The following is a 19,501-nucleotide window of genomic DNA, read 5'->3' on the forward strand; positions in this document are numbered from 1 at the left end:
GAAGATGGTGGTTTAGTCGAGATGTTAGATAGACTGCAGCCTGCAGTAATCACTTAAGCTGTCGTATTTTTTGAGTTCTGAGTGGCAAGTCAGTTTGGGTGTTTGTGTTTAACATAATGGCATTTTGTGCTTATACAGGATTACTGAACTTGACTAAAATCAGCAGTCGGGCTTCGGGAATAGGATAATATTGGAGTCTGTTAACAGTGCACAGTCACCGCATTCCTAGTTGTAAATGTTCTGTGTCTGAAAGGTTTTTCTAACATTTGTGTAAAATTATTTTGCATCCATATGACTTTGCTTAAGCACAGTTTACTTTGCTCATCGGTTTTTGCCAGAATTCTTCATTCCAGTGAAGTCTTTCTTGTCCTGCTATTGAAAACTGTTATGATGCACCATTTTTAGGTGGTGAACGTGGATATGCCTATTACAGATGATTCGGAGCTCCAGAAGTACTCAAAGGTATGACTTGCATGATGGTTTCCTTCATGGTATATGTTGGCAGAGTAATCCTAGGAGGGCGTTACACAATTTCAGATTTATATGTTTCAGAAATTGAGAGTGATTCTAGTTTTGTGGCTCTGTCTTTTCCAAAAAAAGAAGGCTACTAATATTCTGCCTATCTTCTGGACTGGTCCAATACCTTTTTGTAGCATGGGTACATGCTACATGGGTACAAATGAACCTTTTAAGACGCACGCACACCCCTCCCCACACCCCCAGACAAAGAGAAAAACCAACCCAAACAAATCCCAAACCATGCATATAGGCCTTAAATTTGGGGGTATTTAATTGTATTGAAATTCAGTTGTAGAAGAATTGTTGAAAGCCACTGGAAAATGAAGCAGAGGTTGAAATTCTGCTGAGCAATGTCATCGTCCTGCAGAGAGGGATCCTGGCACAGAGGGAGATGGGATCTGTTTAATCAAAATGGTCAGAGCTGAAATTAATTTCAGCCTTCTGAGGCTTTGTAGAGACTTGCAAGATGTGTATGTTAATATTGTACAGAAGCATTTTTTTGGAGGTGATGCATTTATATGCTTGTGGGGATGTCTCAGTGAAGAAAGGCCCTAAACTCACAAATCAGACATGGGTGTGAGAGAGTGTTGGGGATCAGTGGATTGCTCCTTTCACTTGAATATCCAGAATTCATTGGGAACCAGAAGGACAGTCAGTGTTTCAACTTCAGTAATAAAAAGCCAGAAAATGGCCAAACTGAAGGAGCAGATACTGCAAATTATCCCCTCCTCTCCCCAGGCTGCCATGACTTTTGCTGTCTTGTCCGGATAGTGTGTCCGTTTGATTATAGTCTTCCTAATATTGGTAAGATACGAATGGCTGGAGGCTCCCTAGAGATAACTTCCAAATTAAGAAGGAAAAAGGCCAACACAAAAGTAATGATTTCACCTTACAGAAAGAAGGACTCCAGTGTGAGCTATTTGCAGTGGACACTTCGTGGATACTTTTCTTGCCTTGAAGTAGTGTAGCTCCTAAAGGAGTGAGGCAGCTGATCTTGTGGTGGGGTTTTATGGTGATTATGGAATTTCTTTCAGTTTAGTTGAAAACCCACCTGTTGGGTAGGACAGACTTTAGGTGGCACTTTTCTCTGCATTTTTTCCAGTGTAGTAATCTTATTTAAGAATACAGTTCAAATTGCCTCTTAACCGAAAGGACAGCTTGGTTGTTTTTATTTGTGCAAACAGTTTGTATAAAGAAATTCTGGACACCTGTGCTGTAGCACAGATGATATCAGTATGAAGACTTAATCATCTTACTGTGTGTTTAGTTTAATTTGGTGAGCAATTGAACCCTAAATATGTTTATATTGTGGTAGTTAAATATATGTGTATATATATACACATTGTCACCATTCTTATCTTTTGGCAGCTCTTACCCATCCACACTTTGAGGTTAGGAGTGGAGCTTGACACATTTGATGGACACCATTATATATCATCAATTGCTGCAGATGGCCCAGCTGCAGTGCTTGGTCTTCTGCAACCGGAGGATGAACTTCTGGAGGTAAAACCCAAAAATCTTATGACCTCCTTTTTTTTCTGAAATGTTTGACATGAATATCAAGAGTTAAAAGGACAGAGATAATATTTGTGTCAAATATATTTGTGTCTGTGGCCCTTTCGCTCAGTCTTCTGAGCCATTTGGCATTGGCTTTGGTGGTGGGTAATCTTTCTTAATATTTGTCACTTCTAAAAATTTCACAGCGATCTCAGGAGTAGTTACGTGTTATAACTTGCTCGTTGTGTGTTGGAAAAACATTTGTGTCTGTGAGCTGGTCCATCAGTTTGTTTAAATGTGTATAAAGGGGTATTGGAGCAGCTTTGAAATTACCAGAATTGGACCAGATCTGTTTGCTCAGGAAAAATACTTCTTTCATAGTATTAAAATAATACCTGTTTTGTGTGTGTATTTGTGTATGTCTATCAGTATCTCAGCCAGCAAGTGAAAAGACATTAATTTCCTATTGAATATTTGTGGAATATTTTGAATTTGAACCTTTTTTAGGGGTTGGAAAGAACATTTAATTGACATCAATGGGAATAGAATTAGGCCTTCTGAAAGATTAATTTGTTAGCTGTGCAGCTCTCTTGCTTTTACTTGTTCAAAAATTCATACTGGTATCACTGAGACCTGAAACACTTTCTTCAGTTATTGCTTAATGGAGGAAATCTCGATTCCTAAAGGAAGGGATTAATGGGATGCTGGAAGTGTTGTTTAAATTTCTTGGCCACTAAACAAAAAATGGTATACAAAAAGCAATAGCGCTGTAAAGTAACTTAGGAAACTTTAACTGTACATATTCAACAGTTTTACTTACTACCATGTACTTACAATTAAGCTCACAGATATGTCCAGACCTAGTGTGCATACATTTTTTTTCTACTCTGTAGCTGGAAAAAAAACCCCAACAAAAGAAAAATGTGCTCCAGGGCTAGAGCTATATATGCCAGCTTTAGCCCGGAGTATGTTTTTGCAGCCAAGTTATAAATCCCCTTAAGTAGGGGTTTGCAATGGAAAAAGTGACAGCCCCATTCCCCAAACAAGCAGCTCTACCTGGGCCTGATACAGTTGGGATTAAAATGTGATCAGCGAGGAATTTTTCTTAATATATGGAGAGGCTGAACTTTTTAATGACGTGTTTGAATAATGACAGAAAGCATGGTATTTTATTTTTTTTTATTTCCCCCTAATTTTAGCTAATTTAATTGTGTTCTTTCTCAGGAGTAAATTGCTTCCTTGTGTCTTTCTAGTTTTTTACAATATTTCCCTCGCTCCTATTTGATGGCACAGCTAACCAGAACGGTGTGGTGAGTTTAGAGGCTGATTTCTGGCAGCTGGAGATGGAGAAATGGGAGTCCCCAAGTCTGCTTGGGAGTGCACGGTAGCTCCTCTCCATCAATCACAGCCCGCTGAGGAGTGCTGGTAACTTTCCACCACACCGCCACTCTCAATGCATTAAAAAATCCTTACGCGTAGATACTCCTGCTTAAATAATTAACTAATGGATAAGGCTGATAGCTCAGCAGTTGCTGTAATTCTTGCAGAAAAAAACCTGTGGCAGTTCATCTTGCCATGGTGGAGACCAGTTATGCCACTCTGAATTTTTCTCCTTGGCTGGGTTGTAGTGTGAGAGGAACTCTCTGTTTCCCAGCAGTAGAAGCTATATTTACACCATAAAAAGCACTAAGGAGAAAGTGGGGGAAAAAATAGAGGTGATTGGAAGGAAAACGTTGGCTAAAGTGAGATTGCTGTGTAACATTCCACAAGATTGAGTCCTAAAGTACTAAAGTACTAAAGTACTCTAAAAGTACTAAAAGTACTAAAGTACTCTAAAGTACAAGGAGATCTGGGAAGAGACTGTCTCAAGTACACGGGTACAGAGGTGTGTATGTGTATGCTGTGTATTTACACGCTATTTTCTTGGATCAAATGCAGGTTCATCTACATTAGCATTGCAATTGGAGTATGGAGTCGAAGCATTGAAGGGAATCATCAGTTATTCCTACTTACTGTGCTTTGATTCATGTTGTGGAGTGGACTTGGGTGATGCAAACTGGATTCCTAAGCCAGCGGTTGCACTCCAGCCCTGTGGGCATTTGGTCACAAGAGCAGACTTGAGGTAGCCTGGAAGAAATTCCTGAAACACAAGTAGTTTGAGGATTGAGTCCATAACGTGAATTGGGTTAAACCCCTGCTCTTTTGGTGCTGCGCTGCTCATCAGCATAGATGATGTTCACATCTGACATCTCTTCTGCTTTCCTCATTTTTAAGGGTATCGCTGTGGTGCAAGTAGGTGTACCCTCATGATACTGCGTTTATGAACTATGTAAAAGAGGATGAAGCCGTGTAGGTTTATTTTCCCAAGGAAGTACAACTGTAGTATCCCATTTTTAAAGCAGCATTATTATCCTCCTTTTTTCTTTCCTCAAGTCTGTGGTTTAAGACATCCATTAGCAATGGCCTTATGGTGTTGTGTTGTCACTTGGGATCTAAAGCTTATGGGCTGGTAAGCTTTGACCCTTGTCAGGGTTCTCTGATTAATTGCTTACTGTAATTGGTTTCTTTTTTACTCTAGGAATATTCTTGCATGCTGTCTGTAGGTTCTATTTCAGTTACAGCCATTTTGTTACATTTTAAACTCACAAAGTTGTGATAGTTCTGACGTTCAAGTTTTTGATTAGAGCTCAAAATCTGTGTTTTCTTAAAATATTCTGGAAAAATACTATCTTTTTTAATAAATTCAAACATATAAGCCTAATGCAAAAAGAAATCAATAAAGAAACAGGTGAGAATGAAATAACAATGCTAGGAAAGATTGAGAGTAGGAGGAGTAGCGAGCAGAAAACAAATTGGAGGAAGCTGAAGAGAGCAGAGCCATGATGTAGCCGTAGTCACAAGATCTTGCAGATGAAGTTGAAGCCCCACAGTAAGGCATGTGTGCTTCACAAACGTAAATTGATTTAACTCTGTGAGCTTTGCCATCATCCCTAGGTAAAATTAGACTTTCGCATTCAGCTGGGGAAAGACACATCTGTAAAAATAATAAAAGAATCTGGTTGATATCCCTTTAAATCTCTTGATGTGGACGTGTGCTTCTCTTTCTGTGTAGGTGAATGGAGTTCAGCTGTACGGAAAATCACGTCGTGAGGCGGTCACTTTTCTAAAGGAAGTGCCACCCCCCTTTACACTGGTTTGCTGTCGGCGACTTTTTGATGATGGCAGTGAGTCTCTTGTGGATGAACCCACCCTGGGAGTCTCCCCTCCAGAACCAAAGGTAGACTTCTCCTTTCGTTCAGTTGGTAAAAGGACAATGATAGAATATAAATATCTAGTGAAAATATCTAGTTATATGAGGCAGTTTTGTATTAAATTGTCATATAAAGCCATCTTTACCATTCACTTTAGACTCATAAGAGGCAACTGGTGTTTCAGTGATAGTTCACGTTTGCAACATTAATACTTTTGTAGTATAAACTACAGTTTATATAGGTTGGTCAAGAGAAACTTCACTGTACTATAAATACAAGGTAGGTAAATCACCAAGCTAGCGTGCTGACTGTGTACATCTATCTCATTCATCATTCTTACACTTAATAGGTGATTGAGAGCTCTGGATTGCACTAACTCACATCCTTGCCACCATTAGCTGATTACTTCCATATTCTGAGTAGGTTTTTATAGAACTGGAAAAAAAAAAGGAAACTTAACGTTTCTTTCCATTGCAGAAGCTTTAAAATCTCAAACTAAGGCTTGACGCTTGTAATGGCTGTTCCTATTTATAAAAAGTATTTACAGCTTGACTTCTCGTCTTTTCTGCTCTTTTCTGATCTAATTTCCTCTAAGGTGGAGAATTAAACAAGAAATACGGATGTTTTGTGGAAGAAGAAGGTGTACAGTATTACACTGTTCTGTAAAAGGCCCTTTCTGTTGCAACAGGACTTGTTCCACTGTGGGTTTTGATGCTGCATTTTACTGAACGTTTTCCATGTGCACCCTGTTGGTTGTACATCTTTGCCGTGAGGTGGTTCTAAGTGAAGAGGCTGCCTTCTCCTTAGAGCAATCTCACAATATTTCTGCTTGCTTTTGTCAAAGTATCAAGAAAAGAGTGTGTGGAAGAAAAATGTCTTCCTTTTGCCTCATGGCAGTGCTCTGTGTAATAGGCATATTTAGCCAAAGAAATAAAGCTAAATCAGTGTGAAGTTAGGAGTACATGATTTTAACGGTGTTCTTGGGACGTCGTACATTGCTATTTTCTAAAGATTGTATTGGTAAAATAGCAGTAATGTTAAAAAATGAATTTTACGTTATACAACACAAGATCCCTTTTCTGAAGAACTACTTATGAGGCTGCCCTTAACCTACAGAATCATGTAACTATACCTCTTTCACAATCTTTGTGCTAAGGTAGGGAAAAAAGAAGCTGCTTTTACAAATTAGATATTATTTGTATAAGAATTTATTGTTTGCATATTTAATACCACAAGTATCGGATGTGCCTTATCGTCTGGTCTTTCTATTAGCTGTCTGTGGTTAAATCTCTTATGCTAAGATATTTATTTTTCCTTTATGCATCTAATGGGACAGCTGAAGTTCATCAGCTTGTAACAGGTTAGTAATAAATATAACTGACTAATACGTGGGTGTTTGTATGACAGGTTGGGCTCTGATGCTCAAAACATGCAGTTTTGACACTCCCAGTCCCAAGAGAGTATCAATGACATTGTAATTCCATAAAAGGTCATATATCAAGGCATGTGTTGTATCAAAATATTGGAGGAATAGTGTTTGTAAAGAACTGAAAGAATAGTATTTGAACTAGTCCTTCTAATTTTCAGATGAAACCTGAGGAAGACATTAATCCTGAGGAGGAAGAAGGGGAATTAGCGCTCTGGTCTCCTGATGTGAAGGTTATTGAACTGGAGAAAGACAAAAATGGTTTAGGATTCAGCATTTTAGACTACCAGGTATACTTTTTTGTATAACTCAATACTAAAAATCCCTTTGACCCTTTGTCTTGTATGGTGCCTTAAAGTGTTTTGTGATGCTGATTACTGGGAAATCGACTCAGCACTTGGGCCTAGAAACTGTGTAGGGAGAAGTAATTTATCTTGAGGCCAACTCTATAGAATACAGTGTAGAGCTTCTCCTAAACCAGTCTGATTATTGGATGTGATAAAGTGCAAAATCTTTAATCAAACTCCACCTCATAACTCTGAGTTTAATGGCTAAATGTTGGGAGGAGGTTGGGTTTTGGTTTATTTTGTTTTAACTTGGGATGACTTTTCAACTATGAGAGTGGCAAACAGACTTTCTTGGCTATTGCAGCATCATCTCCTATGTACCAAATTTAATGAATCTTTCGCTTTTCCTCCCCTCACTGCCTCAAATCACCTTTCGTTTATAAATGGAGTATAGACCTCTGCTGGTCTGCCGTCTGTCTTCCCACTTATAACTTAAAATTTGATTTCTCCAAGAAGAACCATTTTGGTGTAGATTATACTTAATTGTTAAACTCCTTTGAAATCAACAGGAAGTCTTTTAAGTGGGGGAAAATTCTACTAAAATTAGTGAATCCTTCTTTCAAAAGCATTGCCTTCAATGGAATATATAGAAACTCTCAAATCTGTAGTCAGAATGAAATGTTCCTAGTCAGTGTGATACATTTTTAAACCTCCAGTCATCATAATTATAAGGAAATAAAATAGCTGGATCACTCTTCATAATAATATACACATCACATCTGAATGCTGCTTAGAAGTTGTAGTTTAATAAAACGTGTTTGCCTGTTGTACATAAATGTCAAGTGATATAAAATTCACTTTTTGATACAATGAGGCATGAATCGGGAATGAATTGGAATAGAAAATATTTGAAGCATTATGCAAAACCATTAATTCTATATTTTACCAGTGTGATTTAAGATTACTGAAAATAGCTCCTGTTAGTCATTTTCGCTGACACATGTTGTGTTGCAGTGCCAGCTTTACTGTAGAGTTGCTGGGAGTCTTTACAGAGCAGCGATACACAGATTTGCTTTTAAGTTCTCATATAATCAGAATTAATGAAGGCTTTAATAACAGGCTTTTTATTTACTTATTCGCAGATGCAAATACATGAGCAATGTTGTGGTACTTTCAGCTAAATTTAAATACATTCTAATCAATTCTAAATGAGTGGTAAACCACTTAATCTCAGATCTTTATAATTTCAAGATATTTATGTCTAAAGTATGCTCTTTTGTTTGGGATTTGCCTCTTAGATCTTTTGCACTTTTCATCATCTGCAGATTAATTTTTATAGAGAGATATCTCTGACTGTGTGTGTGTTTATGTAAATACATCCATCACATTCTGGAGTGCAGGGCAAAGAAAATAAATAATTGTCCGTGCTAGATTGGAGGCGGGGGAAAAAGAAAAGAGGTTTGTGGTTCCTGGGAGTCTGCTCAGAATTCTTAAAGCAGATTTGCTGAGAAGCACAAAATGACAGTGAAGTGTTGAACTGTGGCTTCCAGGGCCTGGAGACCTGACTGGTTTCTACATGGTTTTGCAATTTTACCCTTCTTTAAAATAGAAAAGTTTCAAGCCTTATAACGGCAAATAGCACTGCTTGTAGTGTATACCCACTGTTAATTTTGCTCATTTTGAGTAATAGTATGGGGGATTTTTGTTGTTTTTTTGAAGAGGGGGGATCAAATTAAGACGGATATTCGCATGGCCTGTTTGCATTGGCTTCACGTGGCTAAATGAGGTGCATCAACGAGGGGCTAACCCTTTTAGGCTCCCATTAGTGATGGTGGAGGCAGAATGGGGAGGAAAATACTTTTTAGGAGGTGATGCTGAGCAGAAGGCCTATTCGTCATGCTCAGAATTACACTGAGAAGGGCTGACTCTCTCTGTCTGTCCCTTACAGAAATTTAAGGAAACTTTGGTGTTCTGGTGTTACCCAACATGGGGGTGATGTGACTGTGTTGTGGGTTTTTAAGATCAAATTATTTTTGTAGCTTTTGGTTGAAATGGCGCTACAGAAATATCAGCAGGACTTCAGAAAGATCAGTAGGAATAGGAAAGTATAACATTACAGGAGAAACAACGGCAAATCCCTATTATTCCACCTTACTTTTCCCCCACATCAAGTTTTGATAGCATCTTTGAACTGCTGCTGCAGTGCCAGTGTACGCCAGCCCATTTCAGTCGCTTCTTGTGAGGGACTGGTGACTGTTAATCTGGAATCCTGCTCACTCAGATGCGTTCAGGGATGGCTGTGAGCGATGCCAGATGTGCTGCAGATGTGGAAGAATGCAGAGCAATCAGAGACCGGGCTGCTTACAGTGCTGTGGAAGCTTCTTCCGTTCATCTTTGGTATTGAGGCTTTTTACCTTTCCATCTTTATTTTGATTACAGAACTTAATTTTGATTATAGAGTTAGATGCGGTGCTGAATACTCTCAGGGTATATAATTTATGGTATTTGTCTCTTTGTTTCCTCAAAACTGACTACATACATGGCCTAGAGGGTAGTGTGCCTCAGTTATGCTGCACTTCCCAAGTCAAGCTCTGAAAAGCAGTACTAATAAAAACTCTTCGTGAGGTAGAATGGGAATCTGAGTATGTAGAAAACTGAACGCTGAGATCAAGAAATTATTGCTCTATTATGTTAATTTTTAATGGGCTGTCTTTCTAATAATGTTTCATCTATCAAATAAATGATAAGCATATCCCAAGTGACTTGCAGGATATTCCCAGAAATGTACAAGCATAATTCCAATGCCTATATATTTTAATGAACTAATTACAAATTAATTATACCAATTATGCATAATCAATAGTATTTCTACTTTGTCCTGTGTTTTCTTTTGTCTATCTTTAGGGATTTAAATGCTTAAAATGGTTCTTTCTGTTTTTACCAAAGTCCTCTTGAAAGGACTGTACACGTGCTCCTAAAACTCTGGGATACCATTCGAACAAGAGGGTGGATTTAACCCTTTTTGATGTCCCAGGACTGTATTTATCTAGAACACTGTTCAGAAAATCTTTTTTCCCCTTTGCTGAAGGTCCTGATTTGTAATTATGTGGTAGGAAATCTAAAACCTTTGCTGCTTTGCTCGCAGGGTCAATACTTGGTCAGAGGGGAGGTGCATGGGGAGGCTGGTCCTGTGTATTCTTGAAATGATCGCTTTCACGGGATTATTTTTTCTCCCAGTGTGATGGCTTATTTAAGTCAGCAACACTGAAGAGATCTTAAAATGCAATCTTCTGTGTATTTTGCTATTGTCACCACTGTGTTGGGATCTCGTCAAAGCTCCTAGGCTGGGCATTGCTTTTTCTTGCTGAAGCTGAGATGAAAAGCCTGCAGGAGGAGGGGCAGCAGCGGCCGTGCCCACAGGCCCTGCATGTCCTGGGCGTTCTTCAGCTGATCCTGTGTCACGCTCAGCAGAGACCTGAGGAGCAGCCGTGCCTTGCTGGTGATTCTGCCTGAACCAGGAACTCTGCCCTGCTTTTGGCCATTAAAAACGTGTGCTGTATGGTCTTCTGGCCAACTTCTCTGTGAAGTAATATACCCTACCTCCCTTAATTTCCTTGTAATTTCACTTGGAGAAGTTGCTCTCTTTTTCACCTTTTAACTAACTTTTATGTAGTGCTGCTGGCACAGTTAGCAGCGAGTATGTCTTGATGGTGAGTGAGGGACCCAGTGCCCTGTTTGTAGAGTATTTTGGGATCATCTGTGATGCAGGGGGCTACAGTAAGCATATTTATTGTTTTCTGTCAGTAGACAAGCCAGCAAGTCAAGAGCTAAGCCACCGTTGTTGAGACTAGTTGTTTTTCTTAGACAGAAATGAAAACAGAAGAGGGCATGGTGTGTCATCAGGTTAAAATAGAGGAGAAATACTGTATAAAAATTACAGCAATCCCAGGGCGTTAAGCAAGAGGAAAGAAAAATTACAAGAGGTGAAGACTTCTAGAGAAACAGAAGAGATGACAATAGTATAAGTGGGACTTTGGCCCTGGAACAGTGTTGACCCAAGATCTGATGCATGCGGCCCAGCAGATTCTGTCAGTAATGTTTTACAGAATTAGCGGAAAAACCACAGGTAGCTGAATTGCAGATTTCTTGAGGCAGTATTGACCAGAAGGTAACTTGAATGGTCTGATGAGCTTTTATCAAATTAAAGAAAAAGCTGAATGGACTTTCTCTGGAGCTTAATTTACTGTGCTCTGAAGTCGGAGTATTTTAGAGCACCTGTTTTAAAGTGCATGAAGCTGGAGGGGGCAAGGGTTGGAATTAGAGGGTTGACACTTCATGTAGCTCTTAGGCACACCTGTGAGGTGCTGTTTCTCTCTGCCTGTGCTTGGAAGGTAAATCCCCAGTCCCTGGCTGCTTTTGCTTAGTCCCCAGTTGCCCTGTGGTCCTGTGTGGCTGCAGGAGCTCACATGGATGTGGGTGTAAATACCCCCCCATCCATGGAAACAGCACTGCACTGCATCAGCTTCACGTCGGCCAGACCCAAACCAGCACCAAGTGCGCCTGGGTCGGTGCTCAAGGGGTTCCTGCTGTGGTCCAGCACTAGGGACTCCGCAGCTGCCTTAGTTTTGGATTTATCTTCATTATCATTATTCATCAATATTCATTATCACTCACGGTTTTGTTCTTACTGTTGAACTGGGGTGTCTTTTTTTTGCTGCACGTTCAGCAGGTTATGTTTTGTCCTTTTCCCAGGGGGCATGGGAACCAATTATTTTCTCTTTTATAACAAAATCACCACACGGTCGTTCGCGACAGGAAGTGAAGCAATTTAAGTGTCTCCAAATATCTTTCCTCTTTTTCTTTGTGCCCCAAACAAACAGGCTCCAGATGTAGAATTGCAAAAAAAGCAAAATGACTTCTTATTTGTAGAAGGTGGTATTCAACTAGATGATAATTTTTCCTTTTTTTGGACTGTTCAACGGTGACGTGGGGGCTGGAATGCTTTGACATGTTGCTGGATAAACATTTGCCCTCTTGTTGATAATTTGAGCTATGTCTGCCTTGCCATAAGTTTGTTATGAACAGGGAAGCATATTCACGTCCTTGTTAAGCACATTTTCACCTGCTCATGTGATGGGAACCTGTGGCTTAGTGGCAAAAGCTGCACAGCTGTATTAAAAAGCAGTTTTACAATGGCTATCAGCTTGGTACTGGGAAAACTGATAAGGGCAGCTTTTCTCCCATCTCTACAACCCATCCACATTCATTAACATCAAAGTTCTGTAAGCCCCAGTACCAACTGTGTCGTTACTCATCTCACAGAGGATTTGCTTCTCTCCCCCTATGGGAAAGTTCTGCATCCTTTAAATCATATTAAGCTGCTTCGTTTGTAAAATAATTCCTAATAGTGTGTCGTGAATTGAATTCAGTATAGCTTTTTGAAAAATTCTCTTGGAGTTCAGCTTAAATACTGCTTTCCAGGACTGAAGAGCTGGTGAATGTGTTCAGGCACATTCCTGGTGAAGTTTCTAGGGTGTTCGTGATTAGTGGTTTCCAAAAATCTCAGTGCAGCAGCACTAAGAGCATTGGGAGACCAGAAACCGCTTAAATAAGAAATCAAAGAGACTGTGTATCTCAGCGTGAGACACAGATACAGGAACAGCTCGCTGAGGTGGGGAGCTGCAGAGCTCTGCTGCAGGAAGTCGTGCTAGGGCTTGGGGATGCCCTGATCCTTGGGGATGCCGGCCTTGGAGGGGGGTCTGGCTCTTCCAGGGAGAAATCAGGAAGGAATCCCATGTCCAGAGTGGAGTGGCACATCCTAGGGACAGCCCTGCTGCCTTTTGCGAGCTCCAGCAGCCGCTTCTCTGGGCAATACCTGAGTTTGCAGAGAAACTGGAGCATTACAGAGAACATCTGGTTTTTCTTTAGTTTGTCACATATCCTCGAAATAAATACTAAGCAGTATTATTATTATTAGCCTTTAGAAATGCTTTCCCTATTCCCCCAAACTCTACCAAACTGGTTGTTCTTTTTTCATTTCCTGCTAGGAAGAATAGCTTTTAATAAAAACAAAAAAACCCCAAACCAAAGAAATTCATTATTATTCCGCAGATGTCTTCTGCCTGCAAGAGAAGGCGAGAATGTAAACGGACAAAACTGTAGCTGGATTTTCTGTTAAACACTGGGCAAATCTCAGCAAGGGTAAGGTAATGTAGCTGAGACTCGAGGAAGCCGTGGAACTGCTTATCCAAAAGCTGTGTTAGTCTAGAGCTGGTGGAGTGATGGGCGTGTAAAAGCTCAACCCCAGCAGCTCTGAATGTGTTCTCCTGAACCGATGAGATTTGAGGTAGATCACAGAATCACAGAATCGCTCGGTTGGAAAAGACCTCTGAGACCATCATGTCCAACCGCTCCTGTCTACCCCCTAAACCATATCCTTAAGTACCTCGTCTACCCGCTCTTTAAACACATCCAGGGATGGTGACTCCACCACCTCCCTGGGCAGCCTGTTCCAGCTTCTGACGACCCTCTCAGTAAAGAACTTCCTCCTTATCTCTAACCTGAACCTCCCTTGGCACAGCTTGGTGCCATTTCCCCTTGTTCTATCCTCCATCACCTGGGAGAAAAGACCAGCACCCACCTCTCTACAACCTCCCTTGAGGTGTAGGTGGTGATGAGGTCTCCCCTCAGCCTTCTCTTCTCCAGGCTAAACAAGCCCAGTTCCCTCAGCCGCTCCTCATCAGGCTTGTTCTCCAGAGCCCTCCCCATCCTTGTGGCTCTTCTCTGAACACGCTCCAGAATCTCAACATCCTTCTTCTAGTGAGGGGCCCAGAACTGAACACAGCACTCGAGGTGCGGCCTCACCAGTGCCAAGTACAGGGGGATACTGTTGGTGCTGATGGATAGGCACGGAGAATTCTGAAAACTTGTGGAAGTTATGGGGTATTCTGTTTTCTTAATACCTCGCCCTGCTGGACGGTGCTGCTCCCCAAATCCCAGTAGTCCTGTTGCACTTTTTTTCTCTCTGTTTTACTGTATTGTGTGTTAGACTTAAATTTCACTGCAACATTTTTGTCTGTCCCCCTGTCTTCTCCACCACCCTTACTGTTGCAAGTCTTCTTTGGGCCAAGTCACTGTTTGCATCTCCTTATTACAAAAAACCCCAAACCCCAGCCTGTCCTGTCTCCTCACTTTGGTTTTTTCAGCTTTTTCTGTGCAGATTTTCCATAATTCATGTGTTTGCTGTTCATGATGCAAGCTCTCCATGCAGAGAGCTCTGGTTTGTAAGGAAACCCGTGCTGCACTTCCGCAGACTGGTAATGGTGTTGAGCCCAGCACACCAAACTGGTGCAAGCCCCTGCTGGGCTCTCTTGGTTGATTTTTAGTGCAGGGATTATTTGAGTCCAAACGCTGATCAAACTCAGAATGTGCAGTAAGACCACTGACTGCAGGTTATGTAGGTGACACCGTTTATAACTTTTCCCCTGGCTCATTGGTGGTGTTTTCTTTATTCCCACACGTCTCTATCTCTACTTTATCTTATCACACAGTGGCTTTCCTCCGTTTCCTTATGAGTTCAGGGCTTTTTGTCTTATCTCCGTGGCTTTTCCCCGTAGTCAGCATTCAGCATGTTTTTTCTGGAGCTGGAAAGTCTGAGAGTGTAAGATACTAAGAGAGTCTAATGAACGTAATCCCTGTGACTTTAGCTCTGTCGGGAGCAAATACGAAAGGCAGATGAAACCTTGGGTTGATTGAGAAGTTTGATAAATTAAAAGATAGCGACCTGAGTCCGCTGCACGGCGACGCTTTCAAAACTCCCCTACTCAGTGCCTGTCTTTGATCTTTTATTGAGAATCGCAGTAGCGCCTGAGATCTTTTTTTCGTTTGATCGGTCCCTGGAGGCGCTTTGGTCCCAACTCTGCTGCTCATCCCCGTGTGTGGTGCTCGCCTGCCCTGCATGGGTTTGAGTCGTCGCTGTGCGCTGTGTTGGTTCTTGCTGGAGACGACCGACAAGATTTCGGATTTCACATCGCGGATGATGACAGCCCGGTGTGGGACACCCATCGTGCCGCCTACTCTTATTTTGCTGCTCCCTCTTTTCGGGTGTGACTCTGGATGGTTTTGGTTTTGTTTTTGTTTTTCTAAATTTCTCTGTGAATTCCTGTTTCTTTGCTGGCATTTCCCACAACAGAAGTTGTGATTAATGCTGGCTGTGCACTAGAGCTTCTGAAATTCATTGCTTTATTCCCTCACTGCAGATCAATAAATACTTATGTTTTATTTCCAGCGCTTTCCCTTACATCACAAAAAAAGTTCAGCATTCTCCCTTGAATACCGTTCTGTGCGTAAGTTGGTATTTAAGATTACTGCAGCACATCAGCCTGTAGTTTATTTCTTGGTGCAGCCAGAGGCTGTGCGTTGCGTGCCTTCCCAAGCAGTCCTGCTGACTGCAGCCTGATGTGAGTGGAAGAGGCAGGAACAGACCGTTGAAATTCGGTCTGGTTGCCCATGCACTGGGTCGAACAAAAATGGCCTGAGCACTTTTTCAGGGATGTTTTTGCAGGTTTTAGAGTAGCTTTGGCCGTTCCTGAGGCCAAGTCCTGTCAGCCTCTGAGTGAATGAACAGGAGGTTTGGACCTTCAGTCTCAGTCCTAAATTGAGGCCACCTTAAGGAGGGAGTTGGAGCTGCCTCTCTTCTCCTTCTGTTGGAAAGGCTGCAGGTTGGTTGTCCTCCTTGACTCTTGCATCCCATTGGCATTGTTGCTGTGTGTGTGGAGGGTGGCTCTGCAAAGGCATCGAGTGGCACCTCACAAATGAGAGCATGGATGAGTATTTTGAGTCTTTCACAAAGCTGAGCATACAGGTAAACTACTCCATGTGCAGTTCTGCCTTCCTTCGGCATAATAGCAAGATGAGCATAAAATGCATTTGGTCCTTCTCGTTGACGAGCGTGTGTTCCCGGTACAGTATGCTCTAGTGTTGTGGTTGAGAGTCTTCCAGTCTGCTATCTTGTTCACTTGCAAACTGCAGAGTCTTAAATATGGAGATGTATGTTAGACCTGGAAGTGGTCCCATGCAAAATGTAACGACGCTGGGTTGCTCTGACCTCTGAGCCTCAACATGTGTTTGTTTTGGCGCTCTCGCAAAAACCTGCAGTATACAAATTGGCACTTGTGAAATTGTTCAGATAAATCAAAATTGGTACAGGAAAAAAAGTTTCTTTTGGGATCCTTTGCCATGCTATTTTTGATGTGTGTTTTCCGAGGAGTGTTTTTGTGGCAGCAGGCAGTTTGTTGCTTGAAGAAAGCTAAAATATTCTAGGAAGTCAGGCTAGCTGAATTTAGATCTCGAGCGATGCCAAAACTAATATAGCCTGTAACTAAGTGAGAGTGACTTTGCACAGCAAATGTCAGTCACCCGCAGCTTTGTCGTACGTTTTCATATGAGCCTTTAAAACAGGAAAACAGAAACAAAACCCCAGAAAACATGGTAGCCACTTACATCCAATTGAGTTACAGCTATGGTCTGCTGCATCCTAGAGGCTGCTCCTCATCATCTTCATCCTCACCCTCGGCTGGGGAGCTGCGCTCCTGCGGGAGCTGGGCTGGCCTGGAGTGCCCTCTCTCGGCTGCTGCGGGAACCTCGCAGTTGTGGTAAGGAAGGAGGAAGAGTCAGGCTGTTGTTAGCATTTTAATTTTCCAGTGCAACGAACAGAGGTTGTATCGGTTGTATTTCCAGATTTGCTGCCTAAGGACTAAGCTAACCGAGTGTGAATCTTTGGTGCCCATGGCAAGCTCCGGTCCCTTGCTCGAAGCCACAATAAAGTTACACGTTCCAGCAGCGTTGCACGTAGGACCGTTAACGCGGTGCTCTTGGGACTCTTAACGTTTTAGCAGAGCTCAGGTTTTTAAGAGCCTTCATACTGCTTCAAATCCAGGGATCCCAGAGGCAGCAACTGCAGTGGCCCCTGCTTGACTCCTTGCACTGCTAAATGAATCCAGAACAAGCGAGGCTCAGAAAATAAGAAGAAAAATTTGACACCTGGACTCCAGGAAACATTTGTGGATTTTGATGAGGAGCCGTAGAGGAGAAGGGAAAACCTATGGTTTGACGTAGTTAAATATATGGCGTGCTAAGTATGAATAAATTGTGACTATTTTAAACAGGTTCACATACTCTGTGGCTGGCTCGAGCACAAAGAAAAAGACAACAGCTACAACATGCAGTTCCTCAAAGGGTTACCTGGAGGCCAGCATCCTGGGCTGCTGCTGCCGCTGCTGCTGCCTGGCAGTGGACAACCTCCATCATTTATACCAGTGGCAATTATTATTTTACATGTAATTCCTTTTTATTTTTCTTTTTAAAAAGAGAATTTGTGTCGGTGCTTGTGAGTTAAGAGGTTTTATCTCTGACAGCCAGCCTTTGCAGCCCGATTCCTTTCCTCGTTGTTCATAAATGATTCATTTGTGTAAAGGAATCCTTCAGTGAGCTGAAGTTAAAAGTTCCTCTTTAAATATACCGAGCCCCATTCATGCCCATTTTACGGTGACCAAATTGCACGGGACTGTCCTGTGCACGCTCCCTCTCCTGTAATGCAAAGTCATGTAGTAATTTAGTAAACTACTGAAGCTGAGTCACTTCTGTGTTCGAGCCATGTGCCATTACAGCAATGGCTTAGCTCTGGGTTTGGGGAGAGGGTTTTTTCCCAGCCCGTAAACTCCATCCAAGTCAAGGCGCCTTTCAGACCAGAGACTGAAATGTGGTCCTGACTGCTAGTGACTAAAAATCACTGTTATCTGGCTTAGCGTGAGCCGAGTAAAGTGAATCCAGAGCCTTAGGGTAGGTGTGCAGTTGTCGTGCTAGTTCTTAACCTCAAATGGCTCTAACTGCTCTGTTAACTTGGAGGCTGCCCCAAAGTCCGTCAGGGTGCTGTGGCAGTGAACTTGCTTTTTGTAGGTAGCATAAAAGGTAAGAATCTGTTTTTCACCTTGCTGCTAGCACTGCTTGCTTTCAAAAACAAGACACCAGCCCACGCAGTCCAGTTGCACTCGCCCTCAACAAGACATGAACGTGAATTCAGTGTTTGCTGTCCTAGCCTTGACGGTGTTCTTGAGGGTGCGTTTGGGTTTGAGTATAAATCCTACAGCAAGGTTTACGAAAAACATCGTTCCTTTTGTTTTGGTAAGAAAAGTGCAGTGCAATCCCCTTCCTGTTCAATTATAGAGAATGTGTGTTAGTGATTACACCTGGAAATTCAGAAGGTCGGGGTGTTCACGTGCGGCTTTTGCTGTGTTCCTCGTGGCAATCGCATTGCGATTCACGGCTGCTGCTATCAAACATGCAGGGTTTTACGGCGCCGCTTGCCCTGTCCCTGTGTGGTTTATGTTGCTCTTCTCTTCCTGTACAACAGCTCCCTCTGCTTGAAAGCAGCAGTGTCATTATAGCCCCTCTTTAGTATTTACCTGATCCACAGTTCTTAACATGGTCCCTTTTTAAAGAAAATTTCTTCTGCGGCTGCTCACAATGAAGCAGCTCCAGGACGTCGTTTCTGCTCACGCATGTTGCAAACTAGCGACAGGAACTGAACCGTTCTCACAACTTGTACTGCATAGGAACTGCGGATATTTAATTGTATGCGTGAGGGTTAGAGCTGCTTGGAACACTTTTTCAGCTAAATTCTCTCTTCCCAAAGCAGCATGATTTATTGAAGCCAAAATGTTGTAATTTGAGTGAAAACTTTTGTTGGGACAAGACTGTTCCTTGTCAGAAATGTGGTATTTAGGCCTTTGACCTTGAGTATCTGCAAAGAAGCAGCTAATGGCAGGATTCCCATGTCCTACTTTAGTGGTTCTGATCTAGAACCCCAAAAAAGAGCAGCTTTGCATCAGACAGAGCAGGGATTTGAACCTGGTTCCCCCACATCTCTGACTGTGCCATCATTACTAGGTCACTCAATCACTTGCAAATTTTTGTCAGCTTATCAGTAAGGACAAATGCTGGTTTGGTTTTGTTCTTTTTTCTTTTCTTTTTTTTTTTTTAAAAAGAAAAAAAAAATCAATATAGCTAAGCCAGCAAAAGTCAGAGGATAAAAGCTGCTGTGTCAGCAAAGGTGTAGTTTTGCTGAGAGAGCGCTCACCCGTTTAGGGAACCAACATAAACCTTGCTTGCCATGGCAAGATGCGCCCATGATAGGAAAGCTCGCCGGTTTAGTTCCGTTAGCAAAGCCTTCCCAACGCAAACGGTGCCTTCCTTGCTCACAAACGGCTGCCTCAACAAGACCCTGCTTTTGCAGAGAAGTCCAAGAGGTTCTTTTTGTTTTGCATTGGAGCAAACACAAAAACTAAAACCATCTCAAAAGCCTGCGTGAAATGGCCTGTTTGTTCTGTGGTCAGCTGCCATAGGGGTGGGCAGGAGCGTGGTTTTGTCAGCGAGGGCAGGCAGAGCTGGCTCCCTACACAAAGGGAGCAGTAACTTTATGTGAGCAAAGCCTTAAAGCAAGCCCTTTTTTAATATATGTATTT

At 42.0% G+C, this 19,501-nt stretch overlaps 1 protein-coding gene across 1 annotated transcript in view; it reads left to right on the forward strand.

Moving 5' to 3' along the window:
* LOC104535698 (inaD-like protein) overlaps positions 1-17,317 on the forward strand; it is a gene marked incomplete at its 3' end in the record, with an annotated part of 42,060 nt that extends 24,743 nt beyond the window's left edge. The window contains exons 13-18 of the mRNA XM_010181120.1: positions 406-462; positions 1,888-2,022; positions 5,129-5,293; positions 6,855-6,983; positions 16,520-16,633; positions 17,147-17,317. Of these exons, the coding sequence (XP_010179422.1) occupies positions 406-462; positions 1,888-2,022; positions 5,129-5,293; positions 6,855-6,983; positions 16,520-16,633; positions 17,147-17,317 (771 nt within the window). The remainder of the gene's footprint in view (positions 1-405; positions 463-1,887; positions 2,023-5,128; positions 5,294-6,854; positions 6,984-16,519; positions 16,634-17,146) is intronic.
* Positions 17,318-19,501: the final 2,184 nt, after the last annotated feature.

The sequence above is a fragment of the Mesitornis unicolor genome, unplaced genomic scaffold (assembly GCF_000695765.1).
Source record: "Mesitornis unicolor isolate BGI_N332 unplaced genomic scaffold, ASM69576v1 scaffold38763, whole genome shotgun sequence".
Lineage (NCBI taxonomy): Eukaryota > Metazoa > Chordata > Aves > Mesitornithiformes > Mesitornithidae > Mesitornis > Mesitornis unicolor.